The following is a 22218-nucleotide window of genomic DNA, read 5'->3' as shown; positions in this document are numbered from 1 at the left end:
TTTATTTAGGAAGGAGGAAAGGATAGTAATGGTAGAGGTATCTCTGCTACTGCCTGCACTGCTTTCTGCTTTGGATTAACCCAGTCTTTGAGATACACTGAAAGACTGCACCTGACTCTAACTTTGAAACCTCTTCTCTCCAGAGATGCAGCTGTGGGACACAGCAGACATCTGACATGTTGCAGCACATGCTGTCCAGGCAGACACAGGCAGGGTCATGTAAGACACAAGCCTCAGCCCATATAATGGTGGAGGGCTCAGATACTACAATCAGGTACTACCAGTGAACATATGGCTTTATCAGAAGATACAGCACCAATTGCACTCTTTCTCCCTCTGTAGCCCTATACTCTGCTGCAGTTATCTGGCAAGTGGAAACAGATCAGGCAGTTCAATTTTGCAATTTTTTATGCAAGTGTAGTGGTGCACCACAGAACTGAGAGAAAACTGCAGTCCTGTGACTGCCAGGGATGGAAAAAGCAGAAGAGCATGAAAAGGCAGTAGGAAAAGAGAATCTCAGTCAGAACGGGGGAAGGATGGATCTGTCAGCTAGTCTCAACATCCACACAGTCAGATTCACCCCTGGTATATCTTACCTTTTAAACACCCCTTTGTGATTCCAGTGATGGGCCACAACAGCAGCACGTGGGCAATTTAAGAATGCAAAAGCTGATGAGCAGTGGTAGCTGCTGACACTTTCACGCTCTGCAGTGGTACCACAGAGACACAATGGTTCCCTAAGAATAATTTTTGAGCCATCTCCAGGGTGAGGTTGTGGGTGAATGCATGTGCCCTGGGAATACTGCTCTGATGTATCTGGAAACTTAAGACCATCAGCTATCCCTCAGATTCTACAGCTGCCCGTAGTGTAACAGGGATGAAGATTTGGGATCTTCCCAAGGGTAGGCACAAGGGCTCAGTCCCACTGATGTTTTGCTGCTGACATACCTGCAGTGTACAATAGTTGGTCCTGTGTCTGGGGTCCTGTTGATATAATCTCTTACAGTTCTGACAAACTGGATCAGGGATTGGGTGGTCTCTGGCACACCATGATCCGGCCATACAGTGTAGTGGAAGTGACGAATGAGCCTTGTTGAGTCAAGCTGCTCTTCCTGTTGGGATTCAAAAGTGTGGGTCATCAGGGAAAGAGAGGAAGGGACACATAGAACAGGTACCCTCAGAGAAAATGCTACAGCTTCCACCAGAGGGGAGTCAGGCATGATGCAACTATGGTACAGCAGAATAAACCTTCCTAATTTAGCCTTTCAAGTGTTTTAAGCCAATTAATCAGGAAAGAAAAAAATGCAAACATACACTGCAGATTTTAAACTCTCGTATTGTCCACTCTGGGAGCACTGATTCAGACAGCATCTCAACAATCAGGTCTCCATAGTACAAGGAATCCTGGTCATGGGGCCAGTATTGATCACACTTTACCTGCAGGGACACAAGGAAAGACAGATTTAGTGGTCAAAATAGCTACAAACAATGCCACCATCCTGCACTGGCAGAAGCAGACTTCAGACTTCTTGGGCCTGAGGATGAAGGAAGAAAGGCAGCAGCTGAATTCAGAGAGAGATGCAACTCTCTGCCATGTCAATAAGCAGGGTCTGGCATGGGAATGGGTTAGCATGGGGGTAGGAAGTGGAAGTTTTCATAATTCATGAATGGATGGAGGGAATGAGAAGCACTTCATTGATGACTTCTTATAGGGCATATTTTCTGTGCCAACACTTCTCAAATCTCTGCTTGGATGAGAGCCATGCCTCCAGTGCCCCTTGCTCACCTCTTGCTAAGATATGGCAGTAAGGTCCCACTTGGAACCAGTGAGATGCAGAAGGATACACATCCTATTCTGTGTTGGCTTTCACCCTCTCCTCAGGAAAAAATGGTAAGCTGAGGGGAACTGACCCTATATGTGCTACCAGAGGATCACTACTTCAAGTTTGTTTAATCTTCTTACAGATCTAGTCACTGTCTTACAAAGGGACAGGACGTGGTCATACCTGGGGAGGTATGCTACAACTGCATTCAGGAAGAGTGTTAAGTGCATGAGTGGTCTCTTTGCTAACTCCATTAGGGCTTATATATCAGAGATAATTTGATGTATTTACTGAACAACATTGGCTCTCCAGAGCTTATATTTAAAGTAGAAGTTGATCAGAGTTGATGTGACAAACAGGCACTTTTTGTTGGTGGTTGTCCTGCATGCTGAAGAGAATTGTCTAGTGAACAAAGTACTGGATTAGAGACCAGAAGCACTGAGCTCTGTTCCTAATTCTAGCCTTGACATGCTGCATGATCTTGAGACAGTCTGTGTATCCTCATTTCACAGCCTTCATCTGTCTCCAGTCTTTATATTACACCTTTTCTTTCATGCTGTGTATCTCCTTGACTGGGCTCTTTTTGGCTTTAGTGTGATGAAAATAAGAAGCAAAAACTTTTAATAGATGTTAAAACAGACATTAATAACAAAGAAGAGTCACTGCTTACCCGGCCCTTCTCAACACACTGGGTTACCATGACAATATTGTGAACATTTTGCTCCCATGCCATCTTCCAGAACTCATCTTTGGTTCCAGGCAAAGGGCCCTGAGTTGCTATGTATTCCCTGCGGAAATTATTGCCCTGCAAATAAAGAGAACTCCATTAGTTTCCAAAAGGGCAGAAAAAAAATAAAATCTTCTAACAACTGAACAAGGCTTGGGATTGCAGACAGGGCTCTGCAGCAACCCTTCCTGGGACAATAGTTTTGAAAGCTAAATTGTTGCTTTGGACCCAAAAGCAAATGACCGGAAGAGAGAGAAGGAAGAGATGATGGCAGTTTATCTAAATACTGTCCCTTTCATGACAGTCAAAGCTTTCCATTGTTCTTTTGTGTTCAGCACAGTCTCAAGCAATTTTAAAACTGCTAGGGGTTTTTGTTTTATTTATCATTTTTAATAAAGTAGCTGAGTTCTGGCTTGAAATCTGGATTGCTAAAGCCACTGCTATTATCAATCATAACTCTTTGGCAAAGGGCATTAATTTAATTTCAGCCAGTTTTGTCACCCTGCAAGGTGCCAATGCTGTCAGGATGAGCTACAGCTCTACAGTGAGGATGCCACCTGCAGTGATAGCTACAGTTGTTGTGGACACTGTATAAAACCAGCGACCTTTAAAAATATGTCCTTGGCCAATTAGACTTGCTATCTTACATAACTATAGCAATGCTAGAAAGTGTCCTTAAGTGCTGGGTAAATCACTCACAGTTAACTTAATGGTAGTCAGCCACAGTCTTTCAGCACACCCACAAAATGAGTTCTTATTTTTTTAGCTCAAGTGAATCAAGGAAGGGGGAGGGGAGCCTTAACCATCCAGCTTTATATTCAGTTTTAGATGACGGAAAAAACCCAAACCACTGGAAGGAGGATTGTAAAACACCACCCTTGAGTCACTTACTGGTATGTAGCTTGCATTAATGTAGTCTGAGCAAGGGTCATCATCCACATTGGAAAGCTTCACTCTTGATGTATCATCTAGCAAGAAATTGATTACAAGAGGCTCAGGGCTAGGTCTTGATTTTCAGTCCTTCTCAGCACTTACAGAAATGTGTTTGTGAAAGGACTGCCAGCACTATTACAAGATTTTATATGAAGAGCTAATTTATAAGGAATAACTGCTGGTTTTACTGCCTCTTTAATCTGTGAGTGCTGTGGAGTGTTCCAGAGACTAGGAGATAGATGGGTAAGAAGGATGCAAAAAATATACTGAATTTCCTCTGCTGAGCTGCATAGGATTTGTTATGACAACAAAAGGGTCAAAATAGCATCCTCCTTTGATCCTAACAGCAGTATGCTGTACTGGGAAGTGGTGCCCAGCTCTGCCCTTGAAAGAACAGTTGCACTTCAGTGGTGTTCTGAGCTAATGCTGAGCAGGCCAAACATCTTCTGTAGGTGAAGGGCCCTCTGTACAGAAACATATAGTGCCTGAGCTGCCAGGACACTGATTCATGAGATGGTGCCATGTTGGATGTCAGTCAGGTGTCATTGCTGGCATGAGCAGGCAGGACACAGGAGAGGCTGTGCTGCCAGCACATGCCACATCCATTAGTGGGGATGTGGAGCAGTGAGTTATGTGGTGTTCCTCCTCAATGTTCTACCTCCAAAATGACACGTAGGTGATTAAAGGGGGAAACTCTCAACAACAGACGGGTCTTGCCTGAGAGGAACAGGGTTAACTTACACACCTTGCCATGCAGAATCACACTAGCTCTATATTGTATAGTAGGTTTAGTGTACACTGAAGAACAAAGATTTGGCAAGGCTGTCAAAGAGCACTGAATGGATGATACTCTGTATGTAAAAAACCCTACTGTTATTTCTACTATCCTTGTTATCAGCAGTGACTGAATGCCCCTAATAGCTGGAGCTTTTTCTCCCCAGACTGAATGCTAGTCATTACACCTCTAGTGTGAAATTAAATTACTGGTCTGTGTGAAGCCATTCAGGGCCATGCATCATCTGCCTCCTAGCACAAGAACCTGAGCTGGCACAGATATTTCATCTTGGACAGAAAGGAAGAAAGGGATTGGCTGCACTCTTTTCCACTAGGCTTGCTGAAAAAAAAGTGAAAAATAGCTAGTGTGATGCAATATTACACAACCAAAGCTAAAACTCACAGGGCAATATATTATTGTATCGATTTTTCCCTCTGTTCTCTGGCAGAAGTGCTATGTCACATGTCTGGTTTCGACCCACATCTTTCAAGTCCTGCAAAAAAGGAATAGGAATAAAATGTGAGGTGAAAATAATTAAAGGACAAGACAACACAAAGTGAAATAGTGTTCATCAGCTATCAAAGGCCATGGACAGAAAACAGATGCTTTTTTATAAAAAAACAAACTGAAATTACATAGGTAATCATACTGTTTTAAAGCAAGTGCATGGCTGGTGGGTGCCTTGCATACTTTATCCCACAGATGTGCCATACAAACAAATGCTCCTAATCTCAGCCAGACAAGTATCAGGCAGAAGCTGCCAACCAGAACATGCCAAATGAAGAGTTGGTTTCTGCACATGGACAAGTGGAGTTCAAATGAAATGCTCCATCTTTTTTGGATTTGTGTAAATAATACAAACAAATGCAGGCCTTTCTAATACATTAACCAGTTGACTCAGTCATCCCGCCCCTTCACAAAGCAAGTCCTTTGCCTAGGTTAGGATCCCACCTCATACTCCTTGGACAGAAGGTAGTTGGAGTCTGCTTGAAGTTTGGTGAAGTGTGCTTCAAAGTGACTGACTTTGATCGGACTGAAATATTCAACAGGAGGAAGAAAATCACAGGATGAATCACAGTCATAATTTATCCAGTTGGCTACCAAGAAGGTTTTAGGTATTAATTTTTTCTTTTTACCTGGAAGTTTTCCGGTATCTGGAAATTATTTCAAAAGAAAAAGAAACACTTCATCAGTAAGTGATCAGATGGCTCTGTTCAACCACAATGCTATGTTAAAAAACCAAACTTTTTACATTACCCTTTTTGCCCCAAGTTCAAATGGACTGACAGTGGCCTGTCTCTGCGAATGTTCAGCCTCGCTGTAGGTCTCTCATGGCCATTGCTGGAACAGAAAGAAGATATTCTGTTATATCATTAAGTTTTGAAACTGGTAAGTGCTGGCAAGGACATAAGTTATACTTTCTTAAATTTCTTTTTTTCCAGTTTACCATTTTCCAGTGTGTTTTGAATTTTGGCTCTGATCCTGTGACACTGCTCTTAGCTCAGGCTCAGAGTTTTCTTGTTGAAACACTCACAGCCCAGTCCATCATTAAGGAGGGTGCCCTGTGCTAAGATGGACTCTAAATCAGTTGATTCTCTATATGTAGAGGAACATGGAGGTAGATTTGCAGAGCTGTAAAAGGTCTACAGCTTCCAGCACATCCACTCTGCAGACCAGACCTGTAGCAGATGCCCACATTCATGGCAGGAGTGAGCGGCATAACCACAGCAGGCTCTGGGAAAGCCACAGAAGTGGTACTTACTCCACACAGCTAGTGTATGCCTTTCATATGCCTTTCATATTTTTGCTGCCATCTCCTCCTTCAAGACATCTCCCTTAGAGAACACTTTCTCTTTATGTCTGATGTGGGAAAACCATAGCAGTATTACTGCCATCCTGCTGGGTATATAACTCACAACAAGAAACTGCATTCTATGATGAAGTTTGTCAATTTTGGCTAAAAGCCATGACTAGTCAGAAAATAGATTTTGTTTCAATCTGAAATTCTGAAAAATTCAAAAACATATCAACGTAATTTTGTATCAGTAAAAGAACTAAATTTCAGACTTGCAGTGTTTCCCATGCACTGGAAATGTTGAGGTTTTTTTCTAATTTCAGAAACTACAAAGAATTTCACATTTCTCAGTCATGCAAAATAGTTTAAATGGATAAAGATTTTTTCAGTCAACATACAGTATTTAATTTTTAAAAAATATGTAAGTTCACTATTTAAGATTCATCTGTAATGTGAAACATACAACTATAACTGACAAAAAAATGAGAAGCAAAATTTGAGCTAATATTTTGGACACTGAGGTAATGTCACATTTCAGTATTTTTGCATTGAAATGATAAAGTCTAAAGGAACAGTTTCAAAAGCTTCCCATCTACAATGCAGATGCAATTAATCTGAAACACTTCATTTTTTGACAAAAGACATTTTTTCCCAGAAGATAAAAGTTTGAATGATAAACCATTTTTTATTCAGAACTATTCAGACTCCTACTGCAAACTAAAAGTTACAAGGATCCTCTATGACATAATTCTGACACCATTTGAATTAAGCATATATAGATTCCTTAATATGCAAGTCATTATTTGTATACTTAGTGTGTACAAAATTTGGGGGAACATAGATTTTATCTGTTGAACAGTTCAGTGCATCCATCCAATTTTTAGCTAAGCCTTATAAATTGTATTACTTAAATGAATATAATTTGACCTGACTTCAATAACAGAGACTGACAAAGGGAGTCAGCTTACCCAACTTTTTGTCTGCAGACAAATAAAGCAGTAACAGCCACCAACATCACAATCAGAAACAAGCCAGCACTCACACCTTCAATAACTCCAAAGAGAGGCTCTAGAAACAAAACAGTGTATTTATGTATCTTGAGGAAAGGATCAAAGGAATCAGAGAATCAATAACTTTCAGAGGTTCTGTTATTATCAGCTGAAGAAAGTGGCTAAATACAAGGAAATCTAAGGCATTAAAACACTTAGCTAAAACCTGGCCTTGATCTTCTGTCCTCATTTTTTCAAACCATTAAACAAAATTTTTCACTCCCAACCACAGTAAAAGAAAGCAAAAACTCCATTACATGGGAGTGGTTCTCTTGCAGTTAGAAGCTTTCTTGGTGATAGCCTCACTGAGCATTTCTCCTTTTCTCTACCTTCAGCAGCTCTGTCAAGCAGTCCTCTGAATTTTCCAGTAGAGGTAGATAAGCCAAGTCAGCTTCCTCTCAGAGCAGCTCTCAGGACATGCACAAGCTCTATTCCACTCCTTACAAATAGCTCTAGATGCCAGAGTACTCTGAGGCACAATATGTAATCACATGGCACAGTCACTGATACCAGCCTGAAACCAACCTGCCTCTGTAGTGATCGGTAAAGAGAAGAAGGTGTCTGCAAAGAGCGGTTTAGGAAGTTCCTTTGGGTCTTCACTGAAAAGCTGAGTAAAAGCTCGTATGCTGATTCTAGAAAATACAGTAAAAAAATGGCTCATCAGATGTTCAGAACCAAGAGCAGAAAAGTAAAAACTCATTTGCCCCTTTGAGACAACGAAAAACTTTCCACTGACCACAGATAATTCTTAATATAGACACCTGAGTTAATCAGTCTTTTACCAAATTATTAATACTTATCCCTGAGTTAAATATGGGGGACTACAGCCAGTACAGGTGGAGGGCCCTGAGGTACCCTGGCAGAGGTAACAAATGGGGCCCTGGCTGCAAGCACACACAGCCTGACCATGTCTAAAGGCAGGACTAGCAGAAGCTGCAGAGGAGAGAGGACTCAGAAATGCTTCTCAGGAGGGACACACATTCCCTTCACTTGGCTGGGCATGACTGTGCTAATGGATAAATGTTATAATCCTCTTTGCTCTCCTGGTAATGTGGGTATTTCCCAGACTGAAGTTTTGGGAAATGTGCCCTAATGAGAGCAGCCTACAGTAGGCTAGCACTGTTTTAATGATGATGAAGAAGCTGAGAAGCACAATGGGCATCCCTTGGCATTCTGTCCATGTGGCTTTCCAGGGAGCAGCTTGCAGGTCTCTTGGGACAGTATTTGCCTGTGGTGGGGGGTGTCACTGAGCCACACTGTTTGGTCTCCCAGCCAGTGTAACTGCTGAGGCTGGTCTTGGCAGTCATTCTCTTCTACATCCTACAGCTAACCTGGACCTAGCTCTGGAGCCTGAGAATGGTGCCACAGGATAGAATGGCCTCCAGGTTTTTCTAGCTTGTTCCAAAAGAACAAGTGGGGTAGTTCTGCCAGACTGAGTGAAGCATGCTTGCCTTCTTCTTGCCTTAACTTAGCCAATTGTCTTCAGTCTTTCCAAAGAAATGTTGAGCAGCAATAGGAGAGCTTCCCATCAAGTTGATGTAAATAAATAAATCTATTCACTGCACAGAGTTTTGTGCATAATTAATCATATCATTCCCATGCTAGTGGATGACTGGTTCTTACCTATGGAATACGGCCATGGATAATAAAGCTTTCATGAATTTGCAGTGAAACACAAAGAACATTGCACAATGCAGTCACTAATCTACTGCAGCTCAAGTGGATGAGGCACCCAGATGACACCAAGCATATAAGAGCACAACTACCAATATGAGTCTAACCTGTATGCAGTTCGAGGCTTTAGAGGTCCATCACAGAATTTCTGGTGATCTGGATCACACTTTCCTCCCAGATTTTCCATTTCTCCTCCAAGCTTAATGTCAAAGCTTTTATAGTCACTGTCAGGGTTTTCAGCACAGCTACTGGCAAAATAATTTGTCTGGTAGATGCGTATAGAATCATTGTGTTTGTACTCCAGGTAGGAGGGTAACGGGTGCTGCTCATCGGGCTTTGGTCCTTCACTGCCTACACCATGTGCAGAGAAAGACAGACGGTTTAGATGCCACAGCCATTAATGTGATGAGGTTTATAGGCTCAAGCTCTTGACAGACACGTTCTTATCCAATTTTCTATTTCTTGGAGGCTACCTCATGAATACAAAGCTACAATGGTTAGGGTACCTTGTTTCTAGTACCAACCTTTCTATTATTTTTTAGGCAGATTTCATCACAAGTCCTCAGTGCAACTTTTGCTGCAATAGGCATGCACAAGTCAATTGCTATGATTTTTTTCCTGTTGTAGGGAGTTTTTGTGATCCAGATTCCTGGATCCTACTACTAGCTATTTTAAAAAGAAGTAAAAAACCCCATAAACTGACAACTCTTCTGTATATAGAGAAAAACTACAGTAGGAAATTGCAGGGACCCCCTGAATGTAAATTCATAATACTGGAAGAGACTCAGATAGGCAAAGCTATGGCAATGAGTGGTCCTTCTCAAAGAGCTTTATAGTTTGCTCAAACACGACAAAGCAGACAGTGGAAACATTATCTGTTTTTTTTTCCTAAGGGCTGATGGACAGAGAGATTAAGAAACTTCCATAAAGGTCACAAAATATGTCCTGGTATGCAAGCAAATGAAGCCACTTCTAAAAACAAGGTATAAACTGTTGAGACATGTATCTGATTTGCCAGACACATATCTCAACAATAGGTAAACTGTAGAAAGGGAGGTTTACATGCATGTCACAAGGACCACTTCTGTTCTGCTTTATAGTGCTGCATGCAAAGTCATTTTCTTCAGTTAGCAGACATCACCTGGCAGACCTGTGGCTTCTCAGCATGGTTTACTGAGACTCTCCAAAGGGGTTGCTTTTTAGTGTTCACACCTAACATTTAAACTACCTTTCAAAATCTGTGCACAGCAAGGTACGGATCTGTGTTCACTGGTAATGGCAACCAACATAAGCCTTTGACTACAAAAATTGTCTGAACATACATGACAGTGTAATCTAGAGTACTGCTTCTCTCTGAGCTCTGTAGCTGCTACAGACTCTCTGACAACAGGACTCTATATCCTCAGGCTAGGGAGGAAGTATAGATCCAAAACCTGTATGACACTCAGCCATTAGATGAGGAGAAACCCTGTTGCTGTGCAGTGATAGGGATGTACTTCCCCATGGAAATTTTATTGGCTATGGAGAGAATAGCATTAAATCATGACACTTACCATCAGCCTCCCTCACAACCACAGTAAAGTACTTCACAGCTCCATTAGTATCACTAAACCAACTGCAGTTAAAAGTAAAGTTGATGGAGGATTTGGTAACCAGCACCTCTTTTTTGTTCACTCGTATATCTGGAGGTGGCTGAGGAGGACCTGAACAATTAAATAAATAAAAAATAAATACAAAATAGAGAAAAAGCATTAACCATGTACTTGCTGTGAGCTAGACCTAATAAGGAAAATGCAATTTGTAATAAATCTTGGTTGCCTGGACCTAAGTCTCTGCTTCTACTCTCTTTGCAATCAAGAAAGTGTCTTCACCTCCCACAGTGAAACTGCCAGAAGATGAAACAAGCCAGCAGTGTGTTCACCATAATAGGAGTGACACCTCAGTATGAATTCCTGCAGAAGCCCACATGGAAATGCATTAATGTCTTGTCAAGCTTATGAAAGCAAAAATTGTAGCTGCTGAAAACAACAGTTTTAAGCCAAGTATTTGGAGGCCACTTAACATACTACAGACATTACCTATTTCAAGCATATATATTTCTGCTTTCTTTTCCAGAGGAACAGCCAGCGTTACACAGAACATTCAACTGCAGAGTACCATTTTCTAGACTGACTGCCGAATCTCCATAGGAAATGTTCTTTGTATGATACAAAACTATACTTTAAACATTGACACAGTAGAAGTAAATTGGAAAGTGAAGTTCAGAGGGAAGAAAGTGCAGCAAAGGTGGGGATTTTAAGGATCTACATTACTGATTCTTTTAAAAATCTGTAGTACTGAAACTATATTGCACTTATGGGAAACATATAAAAACTGTAAGCAGAAGGCTAAATTTCAAAAGCTTTTAGAATGCCAAAAGATCCAACAATTCACACATTTATATGCTTTTTAGCTAGACCTCTTACATCTATGAAGTCTAGCTGCAATTTTTTTTTGCTCCCTTGAGGTCGGGCCTCCAGTGTTAACCAGGGTCTGGGAGAGCAGCAGTGTTTAAAACAAGTAAGTGACAATAAACAAACATGAACATAAACCAAATAAGAATAAACATGATCAGCAAACCTTCAAACAGGACTCAGTCTCACCTCTTGTGACATGAATAACTAGGTCTTATATTTGGATTTGTAGTATCCTTTGTGATAGAGGAAGGAGATTAAAAGGCAACTGAGGGGCAAAGGAGAAGGCAGTTTGGTGATTGAACTCTAGCTTAGCTCAATAGCTCCCAAAGCAAACATAATTTTTATGATCTAGCATTTCACACAAACGTGGGTTTTAAAAAGCAGCTACAGAGGTGTCCCTGAATATAGGACTCCTGGCTCTCCTCTCATTTTTCAGTTTAGCCCTGGAACAGTGCAGGCCTCTGCATTGTGCTGTCCTACTGAATCCTGATGTAGTGTAAAATCTGGGGCAGCTCTAGGGTCAGCAGTGGCAGGTTGTTGACTGCAGTGATGCCTGGCAGTGCAGAGGTACCAGCAGATGCTACAGATACATTCCACTCAGCAGCCTATGGGTAGAGAAATGGAAGAATCTATTTCAAAGCACATGCTATAGACATCTGGATCCTCCCTCAGGTAAAAGTCCTGCAGGTGATTTGGCCAGGTAGCACCTCAAAAGAGTCTATAGATGCCAAAAGATAATGTGGTACTACAATCCAATGTCCTTATTGATGGATATTTGTGCTGAGGATGGCTACCATCAATAAGGGGTACAGATGGCCAGATGCAGAAAGCCAAGAAGCAAGCATGAAGACAACTGATGAAAACAAGGCATGTGATGATGAGGACAAAGTATGTATGTTTCTCAGGCTATATTTAATGAATGAGCCAAATAATTGGGTCTGGCAATGTAATGAGAGGCAATATAGTCAAAATCCTGCATGGTCTGTCACAACAGAGACCAAAGAATGGGTTCAGTCTACTTTGGCCACCACTCCACACAGTGGCAATTGTGGAGTTCAGGACTCCTTTTACTGCCTAAGCAACACGAGCAATTGCTTATTGCTGCTCAGTGCCTGTCTTCAGGGCAACTCTGAATTGCACTTACGATCAATCATTGTGATGGTGCTGTCTTCAACCACTTCACTCGTCATGTCTGCAGAATGCACCTTGATGGACACCAGGTATCGCTTGTGGGGAACAAGGGTCATAATATTAAGTAGAGATTTGTCTTTTTCTATCCTTTTAGAAAATTCCACTTCGTGGGTGTCCATCTTCTTGCACTCAACGCTATAGCCATCAAAGTCAGAATCAGGAGGAGTCCAGGAACACGCGATGGCAGTAGAGGTTTGGGGCCGACAGTGGAGGCTTTGTATCTTGTCTGGCTCTAGAGAAATGTTGAGAAGTTGAAACTCAGTGGGAAAAGGGACAGGTGTCACACACTGTCTGCTCACACTACAGCTCCTAGATTCTGCATCAACCATCAGATCAGAACAGGAGGCTGGGACTCAGAATTCCCAGTTATCCTGCAAATGTGTGCTGCCTGATTATTATGTAAGGCTAACTCATTTTAGCCATCTGAAATCAGATCTAGTGACATCCGCCCCATTAGCATTGTGAAGCTCCAGTAATTAATTCTGAAAACAAGGAAATGACTTCAGTCCTACTTGATGAAGTCTTAACATGAACAGCAAGACCACAAAGAAATGGATTTCTAGAAAGTTGTTACAACTTATTTGGAGGCTTCATGTGGTCACTTATATCAGTAAATACTGATACTGTCATCTCATGACAGATCTGGTTTCCTGGGCAGCATGTGATGTGTCCATATTACTAAAACATAACATAGAAATATGCTTCATCCATGTAATATGGGAGCACCATTTATATCATGTAACCTGTAACAAAAACAGGATTTCAGTCTCAGATGGCAGGCATCTACATTTAAGTGATTAAGTACAGGAGAAAATTTAATTATTATGCTGTATTAAAGAGCATATAGCTTACTAAACATAGATGTCAACTTAGAGCTGAATCCCACCCCAAATAACATGAGGATTTGCCACTACTCGGTTATTTTTACAACTTCATGTCACTTTTTCAAATCAGCCTTTTACTGAAGTTGCTAGAGACAGCTAGAGATTAATCAGATTCACAGACATGGGCAGAAATGCAGAGCAGTAAGACACTGTTTCCAGTCTCAAATCTAGTACAGCACAGTTTCTTTCATCCTTCCTGTCTTATCATTCAGAAACATGATTATTTCAATATACTACCACCAGAGAAGTTTGGATATTCAGCCTTATTTTACCCCTGAAACTGAGTGATTTAGGCTCTGCAACCAAACAGCTTGACTCTGGATGTGAAGATTATAAATGTATGTCCATTATCAGTCTTTAAACAGCTGACCTTGCACACAGCAAGAGCTTAGGATCTAGCTGAATTCATCACTGTCATTCATGAATTTATTAATGTAAATTACTGATTGCAGAAGGAATTGGTAATATTTTACAGTTTTGCATCTTCTTCAGCTGAGTGTTAGGGTGCAAGGGAAATTTTTACTTACTTGTTCTCACAGTTGCAGACTGTGACTGGCTGTATGTCTTCCAGCTGCCGCCACTGACAGTTCTGACACTGAACTCATAGAGCCTCCCTGGTCGCAGGCCATAGATGATGCGTACTTTGGATTTGCTGCTGCTGTAGGGATTGAATACTGTGAGGGGATCCTTTGGAAGCCACTGCACCTCAAAATCATCATAGTCTGTCCAGTCTGGAGGACCCAGCCAAGTGATTGATAAAGAAGTGTTTGCAACATCGGTAAATGACACAGTGTTAGGAGGGCTGGGTGCTATGCAGAAAGGGGGGGAAAAAGGAGAGAAGAAAAAGAGATTCTTAACAAATTTTTACACAAGACAAATAAAATGAAACATGGATTACTTTCTTCATGCATCACAAAGTAGCTTGTATTATCTCATATACAAAGCCAGTTACTGCACCTGTGCTAATGATGGTGACTTTCACAGTTGTAACATATTCCCGAGTCTTTGAAAGAAAAACAGTGCTGACTGCTTTTCTTTCACATTCCATTGTTTTAATGCTCTTAAGGTTATCCTTCATCTTTATACCTTCAATGACTCTTATAATAAATCCTCCCTCAGAAAAAGTCTGTTGCATAGTTGTGAACGAATGAATTCAAACACATGGGACTAAAAAAAAATCCCATACCTGTTCTTCCTTCAGCATTTGCTGTGTTGGTCAGCTCACCACTGTGAGTCACCACAACCAAAGTATACTTTCTGCCAGGAACGAGCCCCTGGAAATGCCACTCTTCCAGATCTTTCATTTGCTCAGTTTCTTTCTGTGTCCCATTTGGGTTGTAAAGATTCAGCTCATAGAAGTCAACATCTCCTGCTGCTGGACCCCAAGTGAACCACAGACTGTCTGTCATGTTTCGGTTGGATGCCTTGAGACCAACAACTGGGGCTGGTACTGAAAAAAAGGAGGAATGAATATTACTTTATGTAGAACATCCTTTGGGTGAGAAGAAGCAAAAAGGTCAAGCAGACCTTACATTTGTCCTGTAATACAGTCATTTTATAAACCAGACAGCCATCACAGCTGGCTGAAAAGCATAAAGCATATCTCAGTAGCTTCCTTTATTGTTTTGAACTGCCACTGTTACCAAAAGAGGTTGCAATGTTTACAATGGATAGTTTGCAAATATGAGGCAGCTTTTTCCTAGTTAGTATTTGGAACCACCCATTTCTGAGGTAGCTGAAAAACTGTACCACTGTGCAGACGTAGTCCCACAGATGGGCTCCTATGTGGTGCCGCAGGAGAATAAAGAAAGGTTTCACAGAATGCCACAGCTGCTAGAGCTGCTTAGAAAACTGCCTCCCACATGTGGCTGAACAAGCACAGAGCTGCAGCCAGAGCTTCCCATGAGAAACAAGTTTTATTTCTCTGGTAGATTGGCTATCCCATTAACCCTACTTGTTTTGCTTTTTGCTTTATCCACTCAGGCCAATATTGCTTTTAGGATGGGAGACAGCCATTTTCCTGCTTAGGGAGCATACACTGGGATGTCTTTCTTCTGACATGAGCTCCTGGGAACAGGGCTCTTCACTTCATTTTTCCTGCTGTAACTACATAATTCAGAATTTATCTTTTTATATATCTAATGCTTTTACATATTAGAGCCAATTTGGATACTTTTAATAGTTGCTCTAATCTAGTATGAGCATTAGACTCAGACCAGCTCACTGGTATCCCCCCTGAGCACCACTGGTGACAGATAGCTTTCTTAGATGTCCTTGCCTGTTCTTCCATAGATAGATGACTCATTAGAGAGGCCTCCACTGTGTGTAACAATCACCATTCGATACATCCTGCCTTGACGCAGGTTCTGGAATGAACACTGCTGGAGATGCTGCTCTCCTGAAATCCTGTCATGAAGGGACTTGTCTGGATTGTACAGGAAGATGTCATACGAATCAAGCTCTCCTTGAGAGGTGGTCCAGCTGAAGGACAGTCGGTCAGTAGTGTTCTCTGTGACTTTCAGATTTGTAACAGCTGCTGGAACTGAAAAGAAGGTAAGAGTAAATATCAGAATCTAGCCACTAAGTTGAACCTTTAATAAACTCATGGCTGTAACACATTTCAATTAAGCCACAAGTAGTTAGTTAAGTAATATCAACAGCAACTATCAGAAACAAGAGGAAAGTATGAAATGACATTGATTCTCTCAAGTACAGTATGACATTGATTCTCTCAAGTACAGTATTTTTATTTCCCAGAAGGCCTGATTCTCTAGACCATGCTTACAGAGAACTGTCCATTAGCTTCTACAAGAAGCTATAAATCAGTAAAGACTGCAAGCAAGACTTGGCCTTGAGTTTAGAAGTGTGTATTCACATCAAATCCCACACTAAGAACCTTGAGACTGTGAATTAAAAAATTGATGACAATAAAGCATTCAGGTATATCCACAAAAGACAGAGGGAAGCATTCAGCATTTTGATTTAATATCCTTATTATGAACCATGGTCACATTATTATGATAATAAAAGTTCAGATTCACATACAAAGCATGTATTAGGAAAAATGATGCATAAACATCCAGAGTCTGTACCTTACCAGAATCTTTGTAGAATCAAAATATACAGATGGTTCATGTATTTAATGATATCTGACTGAGGGAAACATAAGTAAACCAAGATGTACTAATTACCTGTTCGGCCAACAGTTTCTGCACGCTTACTGAAGAGTCCACCACTGACTGTCAAAACTTGTATTTTATACTTTTTGCCAGCTAGTAAATCTTCAAATTTGTGTTGTTTGGCAGTAGCTGGCTCTGATTTGTTACTCAGGAGGATTCCTTGCTCATTCAAGAGCAGAATGTCATATCTTTCGGCTACACCAGGAGATTTCTGCCAGGTCACTAACAAGGAATGACTGCTGTACGCACGATGGGCTAATAAATCCTGGACAGAGGCTGGAACTGGAAGAAACAATTAAAGGCAGGATATTACCAGGTGAAATACAGACCACTCAATACACAAATCTGAATAAAGTAATTAACAGAACATAACTCTATATATTTTCAGGTTCACTTGTGGGAAAAGAAATGTCTCTGCATATGTTTATGCAAACAACTAATTCCTAGACATAAATTCAAACAGATGAAGTTACAGAGTTATGAAGTTACAGATATCATGGATATCTGAACCGGGAATGGAGAAGCAACAGATATATACAGACTATCATGAAAAGATGGAGAAGGAGAGTGAAATGAGCTGACTGAAACAGTTAAGAAAGGAATATGAAAAATAAAGAAGTGGTAATTTGGTGCAAAATAGTAGCCCAAAATAGAAAGTGTTAGCCAGCAGCTGCTGCACAAAAGTCAAGGCCATAGATAACAAATGCAAGTGCTAAAGAGAGAGGATACATTAAAAACAAGGTATTGCATTGTTTTGTATGTTCTGACACCCTGGACACTGGGGCAATATGTTGCCTAACAAGCCTTGACAATAGGCTCGGCTAGGACACAATAATTGCCTACATGGAGTGGATGTATGTGTCAGATGGGTGCAGGCATAGGAAATGAGAGGGGTGGAACTGCATTCATCCTATGAAGGAAGAGACTGGGCTGGACTAGAATTCCATGCACATTCATCCAGGTAAAGCTACTGAAATGACACATCTCACTGGTATTAACAGACCCATGCCAACATCATGACTCATGCTTTGAGATAAAAACTACCCAGGAGTGTGAATGTACCCATGCCCTACGGTACATTCATAAACATTATAAAACGTTATCAAACAAGGGTCAGTCTCTGGGAAGATAAAATACAACTTTCTCGTTGTCTCAAGAAAAACATACTTGTTCTCCCAAAAGCTGCTAAGCTGTTGTGCAAGGTGCCACTGTTAGATCGCACCACCACCCGGTACTGCTCCCCAGGTTCCAACTTGTGAAACATGTGCTCAGAGATGTGTTTGGAGACACTCTGAGAATCAAGTTGATGGCTTTGTTGAAATATAGTCACTGTGTAGGAATCAACATCTCCACCTCCAGGGGTCCAGCTCACTTTCAGACTGTTTGTCATGCCATTAGGTGACACATGAATGTTTCGGACCTTGCTTGGAACTGGAAAAAAACAGGGAACAAAAAGGCACCTGCTCACAAATTTCCTGTTTGACTCAGGCTTCCTAATTTCTACCTATTTTATGGCCACAAAGAAGTGACTCAAAAGAGAAAGATCATTTACAGGTACAAATAATGTCATTCATGGGTAAACACAAGTAAAGTTGTAAACATTTGTGTGGGACTATTAGAAACACAGTTCTATGTAAAATCTCCCTCTTGTCTATGTGATGCCTTAAAATCACCTCAAAAAATGAAGGCTCTTTAGGTACCCTCAGTTAGTAATTTCTCCATCATTATCTCAATCATTCACTTCAGGTAGGTAAACAGAGGTGTAAAATAAGTAAGTGATTTAACTAGAGACACTAAGCAAACAACTGGCATGCATGGGAATAGCAGAAACCTAAATGCTGACATCTCAATACAAATCAGATTGTCTGCCAACAATCAAGTGTTAGTAAATGCGACACTTTTTTATTAAGCATGGGTGTTGGCTAGTGTGATTTTCAATGACATCTGCTGTCTCTGAGCCAGTGTTACATAAGCTTGAATATAATCATGGCTCACCCTTGATTTTGAGTGGTTCATTCTAGAAAAGCCTAAACATATTTTAAATACCACATTATTTCTTACTTGTCAGGCCTTCTATGAAAGTAGCACGCTGTGCATCTCCACTGATGGTCAAAACAAGAATTTTGTATAGACGTCCTGGAGTCAGAGCTGTGAACCAATACTCCTCAATGGTGTTCCCAAGGAAAATGGGTGGGAAGATCTTCATATCATTGAAGAGGAGCTGAATCTCATACTTATCAACATCCCCCTCAGCCTTTGACCAAGTTACCTGCAGATCTTCTGTGCTTCTGTTACTAAGAGTCAGTTCCTTCACTGACTCCGGCACTGAAGAAGTGAGAAGAAACATGGGAAACTTCTCAGTACTTACTAACAGATCACAGCAAAAAGCTAGCAGCTCTGAAGTCATGCTTCTGAGCTACAACTCTTCATGTAGTTCCCTTGAGAAAGCAGTAGATTGCACCAATTTGGGTAGTTTACACCCCATCTAACACTGGAAGGTCCATTTCAGAACAGATGTCCACAATTTATCAGCATAAAAATCATAAATACATAGTAATGGAGCCTGCAGGGAGTTCACCTAGCCAACAAAAACTGAGTAAGATCTGCATGTACAACAAAGACAGAGAAAAGAGGCCTGAGCTAGTGCCAAGTCAAGGCAATCCATCTGTGTGATGCAGCACCACAATCCAGTTTCCAACTTGTGCCAGACACAGGTGAGTTATTTTTGCCCCATGCTACATCTTTGTTAATAAACTGAGTTTCTCAGCATGGCTTCTTAACTCACATATGGTGCAAGGCGAAGATTGCACCCAGATCCCTGCTGGCTCCCAGCTAGCCACCTTACCTCTCTTGCCCCATGCTCTCCAATTCCAGTGCCTGGGGTAGTTTGAATAGACTGAGGTCTAGTCTATCTTCTGTCCTATATATTTTCATGACCAGAGAAAACTGTTCAGTACATTCTGGCATAATTTAATGATAAATACTAAGCTCATGTGGAAAACTGTACAACTGGGTTTTTTGGCTTTTAATGTTTCAAGATTTGCTTTCCAATTTAACAGCCCAGGTCTCTCTCTTTTTGTCTGTTTGTAACTTAAACACTGGTAATAAACTAAATACTGCTTTCTTGTATTATTAGAAATAATACACATTCAAAGAGTCACAGTCAACATTTTATGTTAAAAATCATATGAGATTTTTGTTCCTGGGTATGGTAAATAAAAATACCCTGGGTTGTCTCAGAATGTTTCCAGGGTGCTTACTTACTTGTTCTGCCATAGACTCTTTCACTAGTTTCGTATTTCCCACTCCTTGTGCTGACCGTGACACTGTACTGCCTCCCTGGGACCAGACTGGTGAACACACATTCATTTTCATCCTTTGGGACACTTCTTGTTTGGATGAAATCATTGTTGTTCCTGATGGTCACTTCATAATTATCAAAATATCCAGATGCATGTAACCAAGACACCTTCAAGTAGTCACTTCTGGCTGAATTGCTGACAGTGAGTCCCTGGACACTTGAAGGGACTGAAAGAATAAAAAAAAAAAAAGCAGAAATTTCCAGAAGTTACCAGAGTTGTGGCAGAGACCTGTATTTGTGGTAGTTACTAGACTTTTGTGAGGAAGTCACAAAAACCCAACAATTTTTTAAAGTAATTTAAGTAATAAAGTTTAAGTAATTTTAAGTAATTTAAGTAATTTTAAGTAATAAAGTAGTATCTGCACTTTCCAGGCTGCTTTACATCTTATGACAATAAAATGGTTTGCCTTTCTAATTTTTGGTCTTATGGAACTTGCTCCATTTTTGTAAGTGTAGTGAGTTTCGCAGACAAACACTGATCCAAAATTTGGTTCTTGTCCTTTTGTGGCTGTTCCTTGGATTTTCACTTAGATCATGAGAAGACTAAAATTGCACTAACTTGATACTCTTTGTTATTTTAACACCCCTTACAATCTTTCATTTGTTCTACTGGTCTACCAAGTGTAAAGTTTTAGTTTTTTCCACTTTTGAGAAAGTTTTAAAAGGTTCTCCATCACTACTGCATCCTTTTCTGAGATTTCTCTATTCTTGTTATAATATCCTTGAAAATTGCATGACCAAAACCATAGATGTGTGTTACATTACCAAAACCAATTGACATGGATGTTACTCATTATTTTGACACGTCACTAATATTTTACTAATTAGCCTATCCTTTTCTGTTCTTTCAGTGCCTGAGTAACTTTCTGAGGAGATGCTCTGCAGGATATCCTTGAAGGGCCACATAGAGGCATTAAGGGCAGGACAACACATTTGAGCCAAAATTGACACATTATTTCTGTTGACTCATAAGGACTGACATTACCTTCATTCATGCTAAGGCATTTTTGCATGAAATAAAGGAGCAACAGGGGCATAAGAATAAAACTAGGTCCATAAACCCATAATTTTATGGTTTGACCCTCCAATCCCTAGTCATCCATCCCAGTTTGGTCAGATATTGATAAATCATTGGTAATGGCTATACATCAGCCACTACCAACATAAAAATGGTTACAGTGACTGTACTTGCCCAGAGCCTCTCTTTACCTGTTCGTTCCTGGCTGAGGGAATGGTTTTCATACTTTCCACTCTTGGTGGTTATCATCACATCGTAAAGTGTCCCAGGAGTAAGGCTGCTGAAGGAGCATTCACTGAATGATTTGGAAATGGTGAGAGTCTGAACAATCTTGTCATCATGAGAGAGTGTTACCAAATAACTGTCTACATCTCCAGAAGCTGGCAGCCAAGAAACACTGAGGTAGTCACTCCGACCTGAGTTATTTACTGTTACTCCAGTCACACTGGAAGGAACTGTGCAATACAGAGGAAAAAAAACAAACAAAAAAATGCATTTACTAGCCAATTCTTATTGTTTTGAGTATCCCTGTAATGCCATCCCCTGCAAAATAAGAAGTCTGGGACTCCTGAGAAGTTCTGCACTGACTGCCTCTCAGCAACATTCATCTCCTTTTTTAAATACAGTGGAGGAAATTGTCCTTGGTGGCCTGATCCCAGCACTAAAATTCTAGAAGCTGAGTTATCCACAAATTGCCATTCCTCAGTAACGGCAATAACTGGTGAGGCTGGTGAGAGGCTGAGGCCCACAGCTGAATGTTTCATTTCCAGTGGGTTTTCTGACGCCTAGTGGACAAAACATGAATGTCACTTGTTTTTCAAGCCAGCAAGGTGAGCTCAAAGGCTTCACATTGCCCGTACTATCATCACTCAGGTACAAAATTCAGTTTTTACAGGGACAGAACTTAGACATAATGAACTTCCAAATTTTAAATGGACTCTGCTGCACTGAACTTACTTATCTCAGCCAAGGGGCTGGCCAACAGCTGGCAGAGTCAACACCCCCCGCCTCCCACCACCTCCCTGCTGTTACAAAATAACTACTCTACTTTAAGCCTTTTAGTATTATTATACCCCATTTTTTTCAGGCTTGTTTGCCTTTTCACCTGAAAATAGTGGTTTTCAAGGAGAACATTGCAGAAAACTGCAAAATGCCTTTGCCAAATTCACATAATGGGTAAAATTGCACTATGTTGCCAAATTTTCCCTCTAAATATCCACAGAACTAGTATTACATTTCATGACTCTTTAAACCTAAAGAATTTGATGCAACAGTAAATCTTGTTTATGAAGTACAGAAGGACCTCATAATAACTAATTAGCCCTGGTGGACATTCTTTGATGCTGGATTAAA

The 22218-nt window shown here is 40.8% G+C and overlaps 1 protein-coding gene across 2 annotated transcripts in view; it reads right to left on the bottom strand.

Moving 5' to 3' along the window:
- Positions 1 to 22218, bottom strand: part of PTPRB (protein tyrosine phosphatase receptor type B) — a 47409-nt gene that overhangs the window by 8307 nt on the left and 16884 nt on the right. For both annotated transcript variants that reach the window (XM_058022430.1, XM_058022431.1), the window contains exons 9-29: positions 21057 to 21320; positions 19751 to 20014; positions 18548 to 18811; positions 17654 to 17917; positions 16499 to 16768; positions 15586 to 15849; positions 14494 to 14757; positions 13835 to 14116; positions 12377 to 12655; positions 10330 to 10479; positions 8884 to 9127; positions 7628 to 7734; positions 7022 to 7121; positions 5516 to 5599; positions 5395 to 5412; positions 5210 to 5291; positions 4661 to 4751; positions 3442 to 3518; positions 2494 to 2628; positions 1315 to 1437; positions 949 to 1112 (exon numbers count right to left, since the gene is read on the bottom strand). In XM_058022430.1, coding sequence (XP_057878413.1) covers positions 949 to 1112; positions 1315 to 1437; positions 2494 to 2628; positions 3442 to 3518; positions 4661 to 4751; positions 5210 to 5291; positions 5395 to 5412; positions 5516 to 5599; positions 7022 to 7121; positions 7628 to 7734; positions 8884 to 9127; positions 10330 to 10479; positions 12377 to 12655; positions 13835 to 14116; positions 14494 to 14757; positions 15586 to 15849; positions 16499 to 16768; positions 17654 to 17917; positions 18548 to 18811; positions 19751 to 20014; positions 21057 to 21320 — 3790 coding nt within the window. The remainder of the gene's footprint in view (positions 1 to 948; positions 1113 to 1314; positions 1438 to 2493; positions 2629 to 3441; positions 3519 to 4660; positions 4752 to 5209; positions 5292 to 5394; positions 5413 to 5515; positions 5600 to 7021; positions 7122 to 7627; positions 7735 to 8883; positions 9128 to 10329; positions 10480 to 12376; positions 12656 to 13834; positions 14117 to 14493; positions 14758 to 15585; positions 15850 to 16498; positions 16769 to 17653; positions 17918 to 18547; positions 18812 to 19750; positions 20015 to 21056; positions 21321 to 22218) is intronic.

The sequence above is a fragment of the Melospiza georgiana genome, chromosome 4, assembly GCF_028018845.1.
Source record: "Melospiza georgiana isolate bMelGeo1 chromosome 4, bMelGeo1.pri, whole genome shotgun sequence".
NCBI classification, from domain to species: Eukaryota; Metazoa; Chordata; class Aves; order Passeriformes; family Passerellidae; genus Melospiza; species Melospiza georgiana.
The sequence above is the reverse complement of the archived record's forward strand: the minus strand, read 5'-3'. Positions and strand labels throughout refer to the sequence as shown.